This window comes from Podarcis erhardii (genome assembly GCF_964252035.2).
Source record: "Podarcis erhardii genome assembly, chromosome: 12".
Taxonomy (NCBI): domain Eukaryota; kingdom Metazoa; phylum Chordata; class Lepidosauria; order Squamata; family Lacertidae; genus Podarcis; species Podarcis erhardii.
In genome coordinates, this window is record NC_138513.1 from 16908474 (window position 1) to 16930519 (window position 22046).

The 22046-nt window shown below is 41.0% G+C and overlaps 1 protein-coding gene and 1 pseudogene across 2 annotated transcripts in view; both read left to right on the forward strand.

Moving 5' to 3' along the window:
* Positions 1-16669: 16669 nt before the first annotated feature.
* ODAD2 (outer dynein arm docking complex subunit 2) overlaps positions 16670-22046 on the forward strand; it is a 159238-nt gene continuing 153861 nt past the window's right edge. Inside the window, exons 1-2 of the mRNA XM_081881779.1 lie at positions 16670-17146; positions 21050-21301. Coding sequence (XP_081737905.1) covers positions 21078-21301 — 224 coding nt within the window. The 5' untranslated portion in view covers positions 16670-17146; positions 21050-21077. The remainder of the gene's footprint in view (positions 17147-21049; positions 21302-22046) is intronic.
* LOC309325982 (ethanolamine-phosphate phospho-lyase pseudogene) lies at positions 18238-20677 on the forward strand (annotated as a pseudogene). The gene has a single exon. The product of its transcript is annotated as an ethanolamine-phosphate phospho-lyase pseudogene (transcript).

The following is a 22046-nucleotide window of genomic DNA, read 5'->3' on the forward strand; positions in this document are numbered from 1 at the left end:
CGCAGGTCTGAGACGTTTTTCTTTTGTCCCATTACTTTCTTTGAGAAAACCCACTGTTTACTGCTGAATTGGAGCAAATGTCAATCTGCAGAAAACCCAATTGACATTTGTTCCAACTCAGCAGTATACAAGACAGAGAAAGCAGCAAGACAAAAGAGAGGGGAAAAACACGCTTGAACCCATACCTAGAAATCGCAAGACAAATGTGGACGAGCCCTTTGTTTTGTGATGTTTCCCCAATGCTACCGCATTATTGCTCTCTCGAAGGGCTATAGTTCAAAGAAAGCAGGGCAAAACTAAATGAGAGCATTTGTGGTGTTAAAAAGTGATGGGCTTTCAGCAGGAAGTTCTGGGATATACACTGGTTGGAAGGGAAGCAATGTGCCTGCCCCAAAACTTGCAGACATAAACAGAATTGGAAGCAGGCTCTACCTGTGACCATCCTAATAATAATAATAATAATAATAATAATAATAATAATTTTTATTTATACCCCGCCCTCCCCAGCCAAGGCCGGGCTCAATAGCATCAAATCATTATGACTCTGCAATAAACAGAATATATGGAGAGGCCAACAGTCTCCTTTAAATGCAGGATTTCTTACCAATGGTCCCTTCCTATAGTATTCCCCCTAGGAGGGAGAGAGGAAGGGGGTGCATCCCCACTTATCTTTTCTTCCTTCTCCTGAGGTAGCTTTCCACTTTAAAAAGGAACACTGGCGTGATGTTACCTGTAGAAGAAGTTCGTGGCATCTAGTTTAGTCTTAAGGCTTTGTACCATACAAGTGTCTGCCAAAGTCCAAAGAGAATAAACCAACTGTCCTTCCTAGGGAGCAGTTGCCTCTGATGGAGTTAAAGGACAGTGAGAAGAACCATTTCCTATCCCACATCTTGGTCCTAATGCAAGATGGCAGCTCTGGCCCAGCAGTTTTGTAATGTTCCCTTAAAAAGTGAGAGGGGGGGGAGCATTTTCACAAATCTAAGAGACCACAACAAGACCATCTGACAATACTCCCAAAATAACATAGCACATGCTTTCTGAATATCCACAGCAAGGCTGACATAATTCTGGCCTAAGGCAGGCTTCTCCTCGCTGTATCGGTGTCACTGTTTAAAAATAGGTCTCTTTTGTCATCTGTGGCACTGGTGGCCAGGTTGAGTCATGATTGATGTCACCAGAAAGAACACTCTGAGCCTTCAAAACCGACAGCAGGCTCCTCTGAACGCGGTAAGATTTACACAGCTCTTAGAAGTTGTGTCTGGATCTGCGTCTTGTTGTAAATCCTAAAAGCTACTTTGTGGACGAGGGACAATATGCTGTCAGAACAGGAAGGCACGCTTCACCCAGAGTAGAATTGCAAATGTCCAGGCTCCTTTTGAACAAAGCATTAAAATAGATATTTCCTCCGTATTCGCAGACATTTTCTCTTTTGAAGCTAAGGCTGGCTACTTATGCGTGACCAAAAAAGTAGAGGGAAAACATCTCTGCATAAAAATGCCAATGGATGTGTGCAATTTCAGATTTAGAAATAATTGGTAGAATTTACATACCATTTTCTATACCATACATCTCGCCATAGTGGGGAAGACGGGGGCCAGCTGGCCTGTGTGCCTACTCAGTCTGGCACCTCAAGGCCCCGCTCTCTCTTCTCAAGAGTTATTTATCTTCATAGACTGGGGAGCCCTGCAAGCAGTGGGTTCCTTCAAACAGCAGAATGTCCTATGGAGGCATGGTCATCCTATTCAAAGGTAGAATTACATATTAGCTGGCTAAAAGGGTATCCTTTGAGCCTTTTGACGCTGCTCATTCCCTCAATTCCTATCCACCTTACCCTTGACATAAAGTAAATCAAATGACTGTATTCTCAGGCAAATGATTATGCACAAGATCATTTAACTGCTGGATCAATATTTCTCATAATGTGACCCTTTCTCATAGCTCCTTAATGGAAGCATCAACATCATTGTTGGGAAATTTGACTGGCACTGAATTCATGTATTATTACTTTTGAGAGCATTTTTTTAAAACATTTCATATGCGCATACAACACAGAGTAAAGTGGTATAGAATGTGTAGAATGGACTTGCCCCACTTCAGCCATAAGTTGGGAAAGATATAGAGTGGTACATCGGTTTTCGAACTTAATCCATTCCGGAAGACCGTTTGACTTCTGAAACATTCGAAAACTGAGGCACAATGGGCAGTTGGCAAATTCAATTAGAAAATAGAGAAATGTGCCTTGGAAGTCGAACGGCTTCCGAGGCGCATTCAAAAACGGAAGCATTTTTTACTTCTGGGTTTTCGGCGTTTGAAAACCGAAACGTTCGGCAACGGAGACATCCGAAAACATATATATACAATATATACACATATATACAGTATTATATAACACTGTATATAATATTTTTAATGTCACCTGTTCTTTAATTTCAGAGATTTCCCAGGCAGCAGGCTGAGCTATAATCTTTCTCCCTGAAGGGTGAGCTGTTTCACTTGCAGGAACATTTTGTGGAGAAATATTCAAAATGCCTCCCCTCTCCCACCCTGCCAGTAGTGTCACAGTCCACTCAGACTCCCTCGTTCTGCTGCAGGCCTAAGCCAGCACCTCATTTTCAGAACCATCTCAGTAAGAGCGGCAGGGGGAGGAGAGACCCGGTGCTGTGGAAAAGATGGCTTTATGTAGTGGGAGCAAGAGAAGTGAGACTGAGAGAATGGAAAATCCCAGGTGAGGAGTGGGTAAGGGTGGGATTTACCGATGGCTGCCTAAAGTCCTAGATTTCCCAGTTCCTGAAGATGTGTCTGACTGTTCTGCCATATGTTGTTATTAGTGCTACAGTCAGATGACAAAGGGCAGGTTGTGACTGAAAGTGTATTCAGAGGCACACACAGAAAGAAGAAGCCAAAAAACAGCTAATCATAAAAATGATAAATATGTGGAACAGTTTGCCATGCACAGCTATAATACCGCAAGCTCTCTGAGTGATGCCAAGCTTTTGAAATTAGCAAGATCCCCAACCTTCATTTGATTTGAAGATGGAAAATATTAACAAATTTATTACATGTTTAGCATTCATGTTTCCTTTATTGCATGCTGAAGGTATTGCCAAGCCATTATTTATTTGATGCAGAAATAGCTTCCCATAAAGCACAAATAAACAATAAAAAGCGAATAAAAAAGCAACAACAAGTACAGCTTAGATACAGACTGGGATAAAAATCTACACTTACTTAACTAAGCAGTTAACTTCCTCCTGTACCACCTTCATAAACAGATCTCTCTGTCTTTATCTGATGCAATAGGCATCAGATGTCAGGCATCAGGTGTCACGGTTTTAGATTGTGTTACTGTCCTCAAAACAAGAATACATTTATGATCATGTATGAACAGGATGAACAGTTCCTTCAAATACTTGAAAAATCAGTAGGGGATGCAGGGAAATAAGAAGTAACAGCAAGAATGTTTGTGTATATCCAAAGTGTGTGTGTGTGTGTGTGTGTGTGTGTGTGTAAGAGAGAGAGAGAGAGAGAGAGAGAGAGAGAGAGAGAGAGAGAGAGAGAGAGTGTTCTGTTGAGCACACAAGGAGGTGGAATTAAGCCCATAACCACTTAGACTGAAGATATTGAGGGGAAACCATGGCTTGTTATCATACACTGTATTTCATTCTTTAAAATGTACTGCAAAGGCACCTGGGAATGCACTGCCAAAGCTTGTGGGATTGCTAGCCACTGTTTTTGCACATTTTTCTTTTTTTTTTTTTTGGCCAATTCTGCACTCTTTTCGCCCCTTTTTGGGTTCGTGGCAATGCGCACATGCACATGCCTTGAACTCACATAAATGGGGAGTTGCCTGCAATGTATTTGGTTAACTATGCAATAAATAAAATAATCCAAATAATGTATTTGGAAGCTGAACTTTCATCCATGGTACAAACCTAGCAAAAGCACATTCATAATTCTTTTTAGTAGCCAACGCCAGCGGTGGGAGCTGGTGGGGCACCAATTGCCAAGCCTGCTGGGCTTGTACAGACAGGAAAGAAGGTGAGAAAAGGCCTGTTTCCTTTCATTTGGCCTTAAAAAGAGATATTTTGTTTCCCATTGGTCCCAGTATGCCAGGAAGATCAGTCTGTCAGCCTCTGTGTACTGTTTCCTCTTGTCTGAGGCATGTCAGGGAAACGGAAGATCTTTGCCATTGGATCTGTGATGGCTCATTCAACTCCAGTAACTGCTTGATGTGGTAACATTCAGTAAACTCCGTCACAATGCGCACCATAATGGGAAATTAGCCTGGAGCAACTATATATTTCTTTTACTACACATTGCATAAGGTCCTTGTACTTTTTCAGTTGCCTTCTATAAAGTACCAACAATGGGAATCAAACCTGATGTTACGCATATAAAAAGAATACTGTTACTATCTGGCAAAAACATATGTAATCCAGTTTTACTATTAAGCTTCTAATGCCACCATTTCAAACAAATCAGAGTAAATAACTTTCTGGAACTGATCACGTGACTTTTTGGAAAAGCAGCATGCAGAAATAAAGAACTTTAAAATAAATGCATCTCCAATTCTTCAATACATTACTGGGCGTCCAATGAAAGAGTCTGGGAGTAAATTTCTAGTGCTACATAAAGTCCTAATTGAAGAAAAAGGAAACCATTCGATTTGTTTCTTCCAACAATAAAATATGTAATTACCAAACCTGGAAGGCGTTGGTTCCTTCAGCATGGCTAGAATGGCTCCAGTTTTTTCAACGAAAAAGCTTGATTTAGAATAGTTATTACCAGAAAAGGAAATGGAAAAAAAATGAAGAGTAAATGTACCCATATGGACGATTGGAATATCCATGGCAGAGACTTTGAGAAAAATACCAGAAAATTGGCTGAATGAAGAGTATCAGAATGTACACTATGCAGGAAGACACGTATTGTAACACATACTTCTGCTCTGGTTAAACAATATAAACCGCGTTGATAAAAGGGCATCTTTTGTTCTGCAATTTGGCCACCTAATTGAGATGGATGTAGAATGAAACCTGTAACCCCATTTTAACTTCCTTCTTCAACAGCATCCATATGTCCTCCAAGTGAGAGGGTTAGTATTTGGGGGAAGTATTCCTTGGCTTTAACATAATATTTCTTTATATTTCACTTGACTGCTGACATAATATGATCAGTATGGTGACAGAAACCAGATACAACTGCAAAGGATCCCCCACCCCTTACCAGCTCTTATTTAACCAAGCTGCATCCAGTCCAGTTTATTTTAGAACCTGCTTTCTTAGTGGAAATAAAGATTGATTTTTGTCACCACCAAAATCTTGCAGTTGCAAAATGTTACAGTCTGCTTTGCAATTGTACATTTGCCTCGAGCTCCTTGAAGGAAAACTGGGAAGACAACATTGCGGCTACACATTTGTATTGCGCCTGAGAATATTTGTGCATATTTATTTCTGTTTAACAGGGCAGCCTTCCCTAACCTGGTGCCTTCCGGATGGCTTAAACTACAACTACAACTCCCATCAGCCTGAGGTTTTGTACACACTACACATTCCAAAGCATGTTTGAAGCACATTCTTTCCCTCAAAAGAATTATGGGTGGCGCTGTGGGTTAAACCACAGAGCCTAGGACTTGCCGATCAGAAGGTCGGCGGTTGGAATCCCCGCAACGGGGTGAGCTCCCGTTGCTCAGTCCCTGCTCCTGCCAACCTAGCAGTTCAAAAGCACGTCAAAGTGCAAGTAGATAAATAGGTAGGAAGGTAAGAAGCGTTTCCCTGCGCTGCTCTGGTTTGCCAGAAGTGGCTTAGTCATGCTGGCCACATGACCCGGAAGCTGTACATCGGCTCCCTCGGCCAGTAAAGCGAGATGAGCACCGCAACCCCAGAGTCGGTCACGACTGGACCTAATGGTCAGGGGTCCCTTTACCTAGTTTACCCCTCACAGAGCTACACTTCCCAGCCACCCTTAGCAAACTACAGTGCCCAGAATTTTTTGAGGGGAATAATATGCTTTGAATGTGCTTTGAACATGTAATGAGCATGCAGCCCAGTCAGCATGGCTGTGCTGATATAGGGTGATAGACATCTGTTGAGAGTCAAGACCTTGGCGCCAGCAGAAGGCGCAATCAGAAGCGGCAACATTTTGCAGAGCAAGCTGCTGTTCCAGGGCCTCCTCAGAAACTCAGAGCACAACTGCAGCTTCCCAGTGGTAAGGGAGACATGCTCTGCAATTGTTGAGAGGCACTTCCATGCTATCATTTTCTCTTCTTTCAGGCTGAGCCCCAGTCCAAAATAAATCTGTTTGATGTACCTATCTCTACCTCTGCCGTGTTGTGGGGATGGGAAGACGCTGGACCAGAGCCTGCAATTTGACTATATTTTGAATAATTGACATTGCATGTTAACAAGATACCCCAAGAGATCATATGAAAAACAGGTTTTGCATGTGAATTATGTTGGTTTTAGCTCATATGCTTAACCAAAGGTCTCTGGGAGCTCCTGATTTTCTCCTTGTTTAATCCCTTGTTTCATTCCACTCCAAGAGAAGCAATGTAACTCTTAAGAACAGCCACAAACCAGAATACTGAAAGGGGAGATTCACAGATTGTTTATATTGAGATGATCACATAGGTTCCAATAAGACCATAAAAGGGTATGTTTCTGCTAATCACTCTATTAAGAATGAAAACTAATCCCATTTTGGTCATTTTTTTCCACCTGATCCTTCTAGCCACTCTCCTTTTTTGAAATATGTACAAAAGCAGTAGATTGCATAATGCCAAAGCAAATAAAGCCACAGAACGAGGAAGGTAGAAAACAAGAGCACAATATTATTCTGATTTTGAAACATGCATCATCCCTCCTTTTTTTATTGGTTAAGCTCTCCCTAAATCACATTAAGTCTTGGATAGTGTGCCCTGCATTCCCATCTGGAAGCCATTTCAAGAAGTGTCCTGCAAAATCTCATTCCCTGTCATTGTGAAGAAAAGCAACTGCCTGAATATTATTAATCCTCAATTTATTATCCCAAATATCTTGTCTCACTTTAGGCAGCCTTTATTCTTCTTGAAGATTGCTGAAAGCATCATCTCTTGGCCAGACAGCCTCTTCTGAAAATCACATACTTTCTCCCCATCATGTTGAATCCCATCGGAAAAGACTTCATTCCCCCCCTCCCTTGAATTCACAACCTTGAGCTGTCTGCTGTTCAGCCCTTAAACCTTGTTCCAGTCCAGGTCATCTGACCTGTAGCATGTGTTCACCTAATCAAAAAGTAAACAGGGATTTACTTATTTATTCCAAATGCCATAATGGTCAAGGATGCAGTTGCTAAAGACTGCTTGGATAGTTTTGAAAGATGCTGGTTTTGGAAGTAATCTTGACTGTTCCTAATAAATAACTTACAAAGTCAAAAACTGGAAATAAGTCAATTTTCAAGGAACAGAAAATACTGTCTCTATCTGGAAAATATCAGCTGAAGCTTGTAAATACATGCTTTCCTAGTCTCATAGTCAATCTCATGACATGTGCTCAGTTGACACTTTTTTCTTGTTATGAGGAATGTCCCATGCCTGATTATATTTTTAAATAGCTGTTCCACCTTTCTTCATCAGCTTTGCAAAATGACAGCATTACCTTGGTATCTTCATACAGAAAAAAAGGCAAATCAGAGTTTGTCTAATGACTGTGGTGAAACTTACCGAAAGAATCAGAAATCAAGACAACAAACTTTTTAGAAAGGAATGGAAATGTTTTCTTGAGTATTTACAAACAAATTTTAAACAGATCAAGACATTGGCAGGATTATTGTAAAAACCTGCAGTTTTAAAAGAAATGTATATGAGATGTACATGAGAATAGATGAAGAAAAGAATAAGTTAAGATAATTTGGAGTATGCAGGAAATGATGAAAGTACCGTAAATGTAAAGAACCGCAGAAAGAGTGGGAAGGGAGTCAAAATTTGAAATGTTAGAATGTTTGTTGAATGTTTGTTGTAAATGAAAATTATAAAATTATATTTTAAAAAATGACTGTGGCTACTAAGGTGGTATCCCATTGATTATTTCTGTTGCCTAGATGAGTGGCCATTGTAGTAACACCCAAAACTTCAGAGTGTTGCAGCACTTCAGAGACTTTCTAGTCTATTGTGGCATGCGTTTTCAGAGACATTTGCTTTCGCAAAGTAGACATTATGAATGCATGCACAAATTGCCAATTAAGCGTGTGTGTAAATAGGATTCAAGTGGGACCTACAACAAAGTCTTGCAGTGTGGGGCGAGTGATCCTCTTCAGCATTCCTGACAGCCATTTCAGGCCCCCCCCCATTTCCCCATCCCCACCCAGCACTCAGCATTCTGTGACCACTTAGTATGCTGAGTTTTCCGTACGCATATCTTCCCTAAATATTTTTTTGTAGTTCTGCAAACCTTGAGCTTCCCCTAAGCCTGCCGATAACCTGCTTCTTCTTACATGTGGATGTTGCTGCTTTGACTACACAAGGACCCATACCTATTAGTTTGCTATTAGTATACAAGAAAGCTTTCCATGCCAGTCTCTGTCTACCTCGCATTTAATGAAAAAGACAGTTGATTGACCAATTTATTGTGGTGTGAACTTGCAATAGTCTCTGAGGTGCATCCAGATGTTGAAACTTGTTTTCAAGTTCTGGAAATACTATATTTGAATACATGAGAAATGCTTTTATACTTTCCCTCTCCTATACTATTGAAGCAGGATCTTGGATTCTTCTTTTTTTGTAGCGTTTTAATGTTTACCTGCTAAATTTGGCACAACTGGCCAAGAATACTTTGTTTTTCATAATACTTGATATTGTGGTGTAAGAACCTGGTGGTACTTGGAACACAAGACCTAATGGCTAAAGTGTTTGTGGCTTTTAAGAAAAGGATGACTAAGGGGGAAAACATGAATAAGGTTTATGAAAGTATGTATGGTGTAGAGAAAGTGGAGAGAGAGAGAATTTTTTAAAAAATTATTTCCTGCAATATTAAAATCTGGGGTTCACCAAATGAAGCTGATTGCTGTAGATTAAGGACAGACAAGAGACAATCCAACTGATGTATATGATTCACTGCCACAGGATATGGTGCTGACTCCTTTAAAGGAGATTTAAGCAAGTCCATGGATAACAAGTCTATTTGTTATTTAGTAATGAAAACAAAATGGAGCCTTCATGTTCAGAGGCAATGCAAAGCTTGCTAGAAAGCCACATTATAGGAGAGCATCCAACTTTATGCCCTGCTTGGGGGGTTTCCAGAACCATACAGCTACCTACTTTGGAAAACAAAATACCTGGACCTTTGGTCTGATCCAGCATTACTCTATTTCTGTTCTTATGTTATAGCTGGGATGTTTAGAGCCTCCTCAGCAGCCCCATCTCCCAGTCTTGCTTCCTTCCCCATTCTTCTCTCAAGCAGTGTTTTTAAAGCACTACAGTTATTTGCATATTGGCAAGGGAAGCGATGGAAGTTGTGTAATTAACTACATCACCTAGTCTCTCCCTAAAATCTATGTGCACAGTTGCTCTGATTTGTGCATAACACTGCTACCTATATGCCATGTTAATGATGAAAAATGAGCTCAAAAATACCTGTTCAATCCAATCTGGCTTCCATTATGATTTATTGGTGTAGCTCACTTTATTAAAGAAACAATCTATTTATACACACACACACCAACACACACATGCACCAGTGGCTATGCTTCATCACTGACTGATAAAGGTGACTGAGAAAAAATGAATGAGTAGTGTTGCCATTGTGAAAAGAATGTGTCTCTGTGTGTTTTAAAAAGACTCTGATTCTAATAATGTCGGTAGAAACATCTCAGGTGCTTAAAATCAACAGACCGTATTTATATGACAGTTACATCAAGGATAGATATTACCTGTTTTATTGCAGTGAACAAGGAATTTATAGGCATAATGTTCCAGATTTGAGGCTCTCTCTATTTCATAGTGGTAAGTTGTTGACACTGGCTGAACGTTCGATTTGAAATAGTGTTTTAACATCTACTCCCCATTCACTGGTATGTTCAAACTCAACCAGCTTTTCCATTCAGCCACCCTATTTATGTGTCCCTCCCTCTCCCCATTCATGTACTAATCTCTTCCAAGTCACACAACCCAGTCATACACTGTACAGTCATGCATCTATTCACCTTAGCAAATCTAACACTGCCCTGTCTACTGTCCTGGGGGAAAGATCCTGTGTTATAATTTGTATTGTTGGCTGTGGATTTTAAAATGCTGTGGGGTTTTTTTTTTTTTTTTGTAACTTATAAGCTGCCTTGAAAGAACTGGTACCCTGAAAGGTGGGATATATCAGGGTTGTTGTTTTTTAATTGGCGGTTGTTGTTTTTAGGTGGGCTGTAGTGTAATTGCAATAAGTAAGTAAGAAGTACCGGTACCTACCAATTTGCTGCCATCCTTTTGTGGTGATGAAATTACAGTATTTTTCCATGTATAACACGCCCCCCTTTTGGGGGGACTCCAAATTAAGAAAATGCCTGACCTATGCTGCCACTAGCGTTGCAAAAGCCATCTATCGACTGTCCCCCTACTGGCAGAAGCCGCCGATCGCCTGCCTAATTGCTGCAGCGACAGCCAATCAAGCCCAGCCCTTTCCGCAACCACCAATAACACGCCCAATAGCCACTGACAATCTCCGGCTCCCGGCAGCAACCAATAACACGTCCCTACTATGCACTATCTGTGTATAAGACGACCCACATATTTTAACATGAAATTCTAAGAAAAAAAGCCTTGTCTTATACATGGAAAAATACGGTACCTGAAAATTACTTTAAAATGGGACTGGATAAATTCCTTGAGGACAGAATGACTAGCAGTCAGGATGTGTATAAGGAATATCCAGTTTCAAATGCAGCATGCCAATGGATCCCTGTTAGTGGATGAGGACTACTGTTTTCCTGCCCAGCTTGTTGGCTTTCTAGGGGCAGGTGGTTCAGAGAACAAAAATGCTGGGCTGGATGGAGATTTGATCCAGCAAGGCTCTTTCCTATGTTGATTCTCACCACTAACAGCCCCATCTGGCTCAAGGTCTTCAACACAGGCAGTTATTTTTTAAACTCAGCAACCGGAATGGTCACAAACCATTCCACAGCATGTAAGCAGTTAAGCGAGGCAAAAGAGAGAAGTTGAGTGTTCAACAATCTAAAAGTTTCAAACAATGTAGTTTGCATCTACTCCATTTTTTTGTCATATGTATCTGATTGGGGCAAATTGGCAAGCCACTATCTTCTGTCTGTGTTCTTTAATTTGATATGGTTTCTGTACAACCATAGCCTCGACCTAGCCAATTATACAAAGTTGGCTTTGATTTCAAAAACAGATAACTATTTTCACTGCTGGCTTCTTGAAGGTCAACAATATAGAATATTTCTTGGCATTATAGTGCTTTCAATACATGCAGTATACAGACTGGGGGTGGGGGAAGAATGTCTAGCAAAAAGACATATTGCTGGTTCTCTGACAGACAGCAATTTGCCGCTGATTAACTCGGTGTAACAGTTTGGCTTCAAGATGAGCTCTTGAGAATCGGTGAGAGTGTGGGGCCCTCCATGAGGTCAGTAATCAGCTTTTCTAATTGACCACAGCTGGAGCAAAACATAGGGGGAGATGAGACACAAGGTCCACGCTGTTATATGGGGGGAAACCCATGAGGATTTTAGGGATAAAGAAGGAGAATCTCTTCCTGGAGAATATGCTCCTTGCCAACTCAAAGGCCAAAATTAGGGCCGGAGGTGAATGATGCTGTAAGGAATGAGCATTTGGAAGCCTGAAATATCCCATGAGGGTTTTATTTCCACGCAATACGCTGGAGTTTTAAGTTGCTTTGAGAGGCAATGCTTAATCACTTATTTCCTGCATTTGTGTAATGATGAATGTTGAGATGTTAATATTTCTTAGAAATATTACCCAACTATTTCCTAGTCAAGAGGCCGTGTTTCTGTAGAGGAAAATATGGATGTTCTTGTTTCTCTATAAATGGCAGTGGGTACCTGTTAAGTTGTGGGTGAACATATCAGACGACACAGCAATTCTTCAAACAGCTCTTGTTTATTCACAGGCCAGAACAGAACTGAACTGAAGGGTTCAGCCAGCATGCTTATATAGAGCTCCAGAACAGCGTAATTGTAACAACTTTCTGTAACTATCCAATCACTGAACGTCACTTTCGATCCCTTATTTGCATATGTGGACCTGAACTATCTACAGTATCCCCCTGCTGGACCAGGGTGAGAACTTCAGTACATAACAGTACCAAAAATGGGCACCTTGAAAGATCAGCTCCTGCAGCCAATGGTCTTTATTCCTCTGGGAAAAGGCAGAGGTATAATGGGCTCAGGTGGTGGGGGGTCATGTGGCTGCTGCTATTTGTGTGATCATGTCAGGTGCCAGTTCACACAATCAGTGCTTCCGCATGACCCCAAAATCCACAAAACCCATTCCTCTGGTGGAATATCCTCAAAACATTGTGGCTGTCTCTGAAAATAATTGACCTCAACCAAGCATAAGCTTGAATAAAATATGTCATATTATTACATCCATGCAACATTTGAATTGTTAATGTGTTCTAAGAATGTTTCCTTTTTGGTTTAGGAAACCTTTTTAAAAGTTTTCATTTGCATTTGCCAGGTGTGGGGAATTTTGACTGAAAGAGCATGACTTGTGCAGTGACTGTAGGGCTGTGAAGATCTGCACAGACTGAAGTCAGTGGACCACACCAGTTGACCTGCAACATCTGAGGTTTATGGCTCCATGCGAGCTGTTTTAAAAACAGGTTATAACTTGTGGTGTTCCACTGCCTGGATGCCTCAAAGAAAAATATACAAACTTGCCTCTGGTTCTAAGTTAAGAGTCTCCAAGCACAACTTGACTCATAAACAGATTATGAGCCAGCAAGAAGTTGTTTACATAAGCCCCATGATGCTAATTGATATTTTTTAACCTAGTCACTTTTTAATAATGTTAAGTCTAGCATTCCTGTGAATTCAGCCATGCCCTATATACTGGTAAATTAAATGCCAATAACCATGTCATCTTCAGAGCATAGTGAGTAGTATAACAGATTTCATTAGAAAAAGCACTGTGGCACTTTAGAGGCTGACTGATTTATTGTCGTATTAAGGCATATTTGGTTAAAAAGCACATAAACTACTCTAAGAAAACCAAAGAATTTCAAATTTTACCTTCTGAAAATGTCAGATAATACTAAATAATACTAAATAATCATAATCACAATCACAATCAACAATAATATAGAATGTTTCAACTTTAAAAAATGAAGGGTGCTAAAAAGTTGTAACATGACTTAGGAATTCAAAAGATATTTCGGTTAAATTAATATAATTTTGTTTTGCTTGGTAAGTAAAATGTGTGTAAAATTGCTTGGAAACCATAAAAAATGATTGCCAAGTACTTGAAATTTTGTTGTTGTTTAGTGTTATTTAGTATTACCTGACATGTTCAGAAGCTAAAATTAAAATTCTTTGGTTTTCTGAGAGTAGTTAATGGGCTTTTTAACCAAACGTAGATTTACCAAGCTAAATGTTGTCCAATCACAAAAATAATAGCAGTTTTGAATTCCTCACACCCAAAACATATTTTTAAGACTCCTCCCTGAAGAAATTTGCAAAAATTAAATTTCACCTCCTGAAATAATACACCCTGTTTTGCCAATGGTCTTTCATAGCATATTTCTCCATGGATAATGAAAGGTGACCAGCTGAGGCAGTGAACGGAAAAGAACTGACAACTTGGCTATAGAACAAAATGAATGTGCTGCTGTGATTATTGTATACTTATCTCCGGCTATTTTAAAATCTGGACAACAGACATAAATCAGGGGATAGGGTTACCTTACCCAATTTAAACGGGGGAACTGGCAAGCCAATTATTCATCTGACTATATCAAGGCAAATTTTGTCTGGGTGAACACTCATACTGACAAGCCCTGAAGGGATTTTGAGGGAAATAAAGAACAACTCTCGCTATGTTTGCTCGTACAGAGAAAAGATACAAGCTTATATCATCAGCTTGTGGATATAAGCAAAATATGCATAAGGGGCAAATCTATGTAGGTGTCCAGAATTTCTCAAGAAAGAATTTTTACATGTTTTGGAACAGATGTGGGTTAGATACATTTTGATATATTATCAATCGATTTAGAATATATGAGAAATAATCATGTATGGTAAAACATATCAAGCTTCATTTTCCCACTGCCTGCCAGTGAAGAAGCACTTTGTAAAAATGAAGTCAAGTAGATATTTGACTAGGTCTGAGCACTTGTTGGGGGCTGCTAAGTAGATTTGAAGGGTTTGGTTTCAGAATTGAACAAGTGTTTTTTTGCAAAGCACTTTAAAAAAGAAAAGAAAACAACATATGTTAAGCTTGGAGAAGGATTTGGAGATGGAAATAACTGAGGAGGATTGGGCAGATATATGGTACAAAAACAAACCCATTTAAGTGCTTCTCTGAGGGAAGTTAATTTATAAGATTTTGAGCAGGTGGTATGTAACATCTGTGCACATTCAATACATATGTAAAAAGAGTAATAGGGTCTGTTGGAAATAATGTGGGAAGGGAGGCTCCTTTAAGCATATATGGTGGTCTTTTAAATAAATTCAAGGATTTTGGCAAAAAAAAATATAGGAGTGGATTAAAAATATCAAAGGCCATGATATTCCCCTAGGCCCCACATCTTTTTGAATAGGGTTCGAAAGATACTGAATGTTATACTTTTAAAGAACTTTTAATTTTGTTAATAGCACCAAAGTTACATATAGTCCAAACTGGAAAATTACTCAGGCATCTACATTTATACACCTGGTATACAACTATTGGGATATTTCAGTCATTCATTAGGTAATGGATCTTATGCAGACAGTACAAGCTCTTTAGATGGAAAGTGCATTTCTTGAAAATTGGAAACCCTTTTCCTGCAGATATTGACAAATTGCTTAGCCATTAGAACATAGCCTCCATGACGCTACAAAGAATGTAGTAAAAGGTATAAGCAGATAAGAAATCGTTTCATGCCTGGCGGGAGTATCCAGTGGCATAAGGTAATATAAATTTAATTTCATATAAATGTAGTGAAAAGGTCCTGCACTGGTCTTATTACACTAAATTGGTCAAAACAATCCCTTGGTCTCCTACAATGTCTGTATCTTCCATTTGCATCTCACAGCAAACATTACATGGGCAAAATTATGCAAACAGCTGAGAGACTGGATGGGTATGATTCTGGAGCAGCTTTCCTGCCAAGTCTAAGCAACTCAAAGTGAAGAGAAGCAATTTTCTATTATTACCACTTGGTTTTCATTCCTTCTCTGTACTGTATTAAATCTCCAAATGAGAGAGAGATCATGCACAATACAAATTAGTCTTTTTTATTAAGTTTTTGTGTTTTATTAATGGCTACTTTTTGTTTTTTGTGCTCACACAGGTAATCAGTCTCACAATATGTAAATAGATTGCTTCTCTTACACTATCACGTGTTTGTTCTGTTGTGTCGTTTCCCCCTTGTTACACACTCCTGAGCAGTGTGAAGTTTCAGCAATCCCAGCACTAACCTTGGGGTTGGTTCTCTTGGAATGAAGATAAATGAGACTGGTAGTATTTTTATGACATAATGTTTATTTACACACATACACAGGCTGAGCACATTAGCTTTCTAGGAGAACCACCCCTCCCATGCCCTAGCATTGGATTTTTATGCAGAGCAAGTCAGGTCTCTGTGCCCTTTCAAGACAGCCTGGCTGACCCATTGATCACATCACATCCAGACAAGGGAAGGATAAAGAAACCCTATCCAGAAAGGTCTCTGTCCATTTGCTTCTGCAGCAACAAATCATTTGCACAAGATCAACTCTTTACTTATGCAAAGGCCCATTTTCACAACAAAACAGAGTATATCAGGCTAAGCTTCTTCACTTAGCTTGACTTGCTTAAACATCCCTCGTTCTGTGAAACTGAACCTCACAGCTCTATAACAACAGTATTGGAGAGGATCCCCAAAATCCCATTCCGTCTAATCCCAATTTCTCTGTCGCTTTTGTATACTTGAAAAGAACAATACATGCATTGATGTTTTCCCCACCCAAATATGAATAGTCTGAATCTGAATAGTAAAAAAGCATTTAAATGTTATAAAGGGCAAATATTCTTATTGGGACAATGCATGGTGGAAAAGATCCCTGCTGTTGTGCTTCAATCTTTGAAACACTGGGACTTGTGAGTTAATTTTATGGTTGCTGTTGCTGTAACTTTTATAGTTCCATTTCGGTTTGTAATTATGTTCACCTTTTTTGGCAGGGAGTGCTGAAGAGAATAAAATTATGTATTCAAATACGCACCACCAGTGGTCATTGACTTTTTAAGCAAGCATTTTAGGTGTTAGCCAAGTGTTCATCCTTACACAGTTATTTAGGCAAAAGAAAGATCAAGCATGCCCTGGCAGATCTTGGAGGACCTGCGACAAGGGCTTCTGAATGATGCCCAGTCATTTAACAACAGAAAGAATAAAAAAAGGCGGCCACCCTCTCAAAACAAAAATAAAACACGGCTTTGAGATTCCCTGCAGTACAGCGTGTGCGCGGCGCGTGGTTGGCGGGGAGGGTGGTGGGCGAGACGATTGACGTCTCGGGCAGCCAGTCGAGGAAAGGGACGTTGCCACAGATGCGTCCCTCCCCTTCGGGAGGGCGGTGCTTTTAGGAGGAACCCCCCGCCGAGGAATGGCGGTGAAGGAGGCGCCTGCCTTTGTTGACGGAAGTCTCCTAGCAACAGGAGGCCTCTGGTCCCTCCGGTCTCCATGGCAACCACGCCGCGCTTGTTCTCCGGCGGCGGCGGCGGCGGCGGCACCTGCGAGGGTCGCAGAGGAAGAATCCGGAAGCGGCTCGGCTCGGTCGGTCGGGGAACGAAGGGCGGCGAAGGAGCCTCGGGCTTGGTGCCCCCGCCTTGTTTCTGGTCCAGGTCGCCTGACTGCTGTCCCCGAGGGGCCTCCGCGGATCCAGCTCAGCCCGGGATAAGGAGAACCGGGACTGCGTGGCCACAGATACTTGTGTGTGTGCATTTATATAGCCGTTCCTCATCTTCCTGAAGGTATCCAAGCGGGGGCCTGGCCAGCACCCCCTTTTCCTCAGCCAGTGACGGGTGGGTGGGTGGGTGGATGCTTAGGGAGCACCCGTCTCGCAACTGGGCTCTTGCACCCATCATCATCCCCTGTCCTTTTAGCTAAACCAGAAAACCATAGCCATGAAATTGCCAGCAACTGCATCGTGCTATGAAGCAACAGGTGTAGAGAACGAAATTCTAGGTTACTGCTAGTGATTTTGTTGTTACTAGTCCTCTCTCTTGCCTTGCTCATTATGGTTTTATATATATCTTTACTAAGCTTCTTTTCTGAATGCTGATCCTTGACTGTCCTAAAGAGATTGGCTGGTATTTAGAACAGTGGTCGTCTTCAGCCTTTTCAGACCCAGGAGAGAGCTTTTGCCCCAACACAACATGTGTTTGGGGATCCACTTCTTAATTACACTTAATTTGCTATTTATTCTGGAGGGGTGGTGTGCTTGTTATGAGCCAGCCTTCGGCCAGTTGTGACCCAGCAGTAGTTCCTGAACCACTAGTTGAAGATTAATTTTTTGGATAATTTGGAGAAGGAACCCCCTACAAATGGTTGTTGTTGGTTTTTTTTGTGGTGGTGACTTGAATTTTGCCCACTTTGGTTATCAGTTCCCAAGTCCATGGTTGATTGTACTTTGCTATAACAAATGCTGGGTTTTCTTACCTTTTAAAAAAAGCTTTAGAATGGGAAGACCCACGTTCAGTTCCCAGCTCAACCTGAAGTTCAGTAACTTGGGTTGCCATATTTCAAAAAGTAAAATTCCCGACACCCGCAAAGTTGCTCCCCCCAAAATAGGGGAGGTTTTGGAGCTGTTTCCACTGCTTTTTCCATTGCATTGCCATACATCCAGGGCTTCCCCTGACATTTTGCCGATTTGGCAATGTTCCCGCCTGACGCCATTTTTACAGCCGAAAGCTGGGACATGTCAGGAATTTTCCTGACATATGGCAAGTCTATCACTGCTTTTGTGTGATAATGACATCCTGTGCATTAGGTGCAAAAAAAAGCAGACCTGTGTGTTTAAAAACTGCGGAGAAGAGCGCAGGGCAAAATCCCCGGGGCAGCAGAGAGAGAGCAGGCACGATGGAGATGTACAGCAAGGCAGAGACGCTGGAGCTGCGGAAGAAGCACATCGGGCCCTCGTGCAAGGTCTTCTTTGCTAAGGACCCCATTAAGATTGTGTGTGCCCATGGGCAGTACATGTTTGATGAGAATGGAGAAAAATACTTGGACTGCATTAACAACGTAGCACATGTTGGACACAGCCATCCAGATGTGGTCAAGGCTGCGGTGAAACAGATGGAGTTACTCAACACCAATTCTCTCTTCCTGCACGACACTCTGGTCCAGTATGCCAAGTGTCTCACTGCGACCCTCCCAGAGCCTCTCTCTGTTTGCTACTTTGTGAACTCTGGATCTGAAGCAAATGATCTCGCTTTGCGCCTGGCCCGCCAATACAGGGGCCACCTTGACCATGCTTATCACGGCCATGTTACATCGCTAATTGACACTTGACCATGCTTATCACGGCCATGTTACATCGCTAATTGACATCAGTCCATATAAGTTTAATCACCTGGGGAAAGAGGCCAAAAAGGAATTTGTACATGTGGCTCCTTCACCAGATATATACAGAGGAAAATATAGAGAGGACCATTCAGACCCAGGAAGCGCTTATGCCGATGATGTGAAGAAGATAATTGAAGAGGCTCAGAAGAACGGCCGCAAGATTGCAGCCTTTATTGCTGAGTCCATGCAGAGTTGCGGAGGCCAAGTAATTCCACCTGCAGGCTATTTCCAGAAAGTGGCAGACACTGTCCACAAAGTGGGTGGAGTTTTCATAGCCGATGAAGTCCAGGTCGGTTTTGGTCGAGTTGGAAAAAAATTCTGGGGATTCCAGCTACAAGGCAAAGACTTTGTGCCTGACATTGTCACTATGGGGAAGCCAGTTGGCAATGGCCATCCCATGTCTTGTGTAGTTACCACCAGAGAGAGCGCGGAAGCTTTTGGTGCCTCTGGCTGGAGTACTTCAATACGTTTGGGGGCAACCCAGTGTCCTGTGCAATTGGACTGGCTGTTTTGGACGTGATAGAAAAAGAAGATCTCCAAGGGAATGCCACACGTGTTGGAAACTATCTCACTGGACTACTGAAGGAACAAAAAGAAAAGCATCCACTGGTGGGAGATGTCAGAGGTGTTGGTTTGTTTGTTGGAGTGGATCTTGTGAAGGATCGACAAAAGAGAACGCCTGCCACTGCTGAGGCCCAGCATATTATCTACAAGCTGAAAGAACAGAGGATTCTTCTTAGTGCTGATGGACCTTATCGAAACATCTTGAAATTTAAGCCACCCATGTGCTTCACTATGGAAGATGCAAAGTTTGTAGTTGATCAGATTGATGAGATCCTCACAGATTCAGAAGATTCAACAATAAACAGGACCAGAGATGAATTACCAACAAGTGTACAGAGTAAAAGAGAAATGCCCACAGATGGGAGCTCCCAGCTGGAATGCATCAACGAAAGCATAAGCCATATCAATGGAAGTGCCTGCAGACAAAAAAATGGATTTTATGCTGAAAACAACACAATGCCTTGCAAAAGGATCAGGACATGAAAATAAAATTCTATAAATAAGAATCACTATGTACAGTTGGGTTTGTTTAAGGATGAATGGGTGTGTGCAATAATTGGTAAGAATATTTATACATAGTTATACACTATGATGAAGCGTCTATTTACTTATGGTATAAATTTGGAGCATCATGCTTTGCAGCCACAGTACAATGGTAGCATGGCCTCATTTGTTTCAGATGTCTAACTGACTGGCAGTCACTGACTGATGTGTCTTTGTCCTTTTGGAATCTCAGTGTTCAGTATTGAGATTTTAATAATTTCCCCATGTTTTAATGGTTTACTTGTTATACTGTGCAACTTTCTGGTGGGGTAATTCATGCCAATGCTGAAATAAATAGAAATGTTATCTTGTAAATCTCGCATGCAATCCAACAGAGGACACATGGAACAACCAATAGTGTTCCACGGAAACCTGCCAGTCAGCTTCTTAGGCTGCCACCCTATCCACATTTACATGGGAGTAAGTTCCACTGAACTCAGTGCAGCTTGCTTCCTGAATGTGTGGGGTTGCACTGTTGGTGGACCGAGTCCAATCCCACATTCAAATGGATTTCAGATTTTAAAAAAAAATTAAAGGGAGCATACACAGTGCCTATTCCCACACACAATTTCCCCTTCCAGATAGGGATGCACACTGGAGCAATGTTGTAATATTCAGTGACAAAGATTTTATAATAATTATTAATTGTACAGTATTAACTATATTGAAAATGAAAACTTTAAAGCACTGCTGTATTTAGACAGTATGCCTTCTTGGTCTATATTTGTCGGTTGTATCTTTGCTGTTATCAGTGTTGTTTATGAACTCTGTTAGGACACCGTTTGTTTTCCATTTACTGGAAACTCTTGTTTATTCCAAAAAAAAATAAAGCTATTTTTAACCTAAAAAAAAAAAAAAAGCTGCGGAGAAGAGGAAATTGAGCCAGGTAAAATGTGTACAAGTGCAGCTGAGAAAAGCTGTACGGGCTAAAATTCTCTCATACAGCTATCAATACCCTTTACAGAGTGTGCTGGGATTCTGCAGGACTAGGGATTACTGCATTTATAAAATTTAGTAGTAAGCAGTTTTGAGAGGATTGCATGACAGGAGATGTGCATGGCTTTGTCCCCCCTGCCTTAAGACTTGCCACCTTACCTTGCATTTTTGCTGCAACAGCAAAATCTATCTTCATTGGACCCTGGTGTAGTTCTATATACAAAATATATTGCTAAGTTTTTGTTTTCTATATTCCTTTTGTGAAGGGAAAGGACCCTGGGATGAGCCTACGCCATGGGAGTAGCATTGACAAGAGCAGCTCAGTGGACTGCCGCTGGTTCTGGAAAAGGAACATTGGAAATCACACCACTGAATGAATCACTTTTGAATGAAATCATTAAGTTTACAGAAAGCTTTAGCAACAAACATCCTCAAGAAGCTGCCTTTGTCTTTAAGGAACCACTTGAATGGCAGACAAAACTAGAGCCTTCAATGTTTGAGTCAGGCTATGAAGTCAGGTAAGACCAAGGTCAATGACCATTTCTGAAATAATGTAAGTATAAAAAGTGAAGCCTGCCCATTAAGGTTATTGTTCTTTATCACTCCTTTATCACATATCAACATTTCTTGCTTTCTGTGTATAGATACCGTAGGAAGTAGGCAGAATGGAAAACATTATGTTGTGATTTGTAACTTCCCATTCCACCCCTTTGGAGCCTCCTTCTATTACTTTGCACTTACATTTTCACACCATCCGGAATTCAATAGATTTCACAAGCCTGTGCATAGATTCATGGTGACAAAAGCTCACCAATTCTTGTAGTAATAGCAAAGGGGATATTCCAACCAAAGTTAAGCACTTTGTCTGTCATTGATGCAATAGAACACAAATCTTAACTTTGGCTCTGTTGTACCCATAGGTATCTGAAGGGTAGAAAGCATTGTCCGAAGCAAGTTTTAATCCCTCTGCCTCTTGAATACTCCTACTACATTCTTTTTAAACAACTTGCATCGCTCTTGCAATTTTTGTATTGTGTGCAGTACATCCAGGAGATGCAGTGGCCTGGCTTGTATGTCACAGTAAACCACAGTTCCTTGGTAGACTTCTATAGTAGAAAGAAGAGGAGGTGCAACCCAGACCGGACTAGCCAAATTATGCAGATAACAGTGGGTTTCTTTCTTTTTTTTTAATAATATTTATTGAAGTTTCCAAGAAGAAAGAGAAAAAAAATAAAAATGTACAAAAAAAGAAGTTACATAATC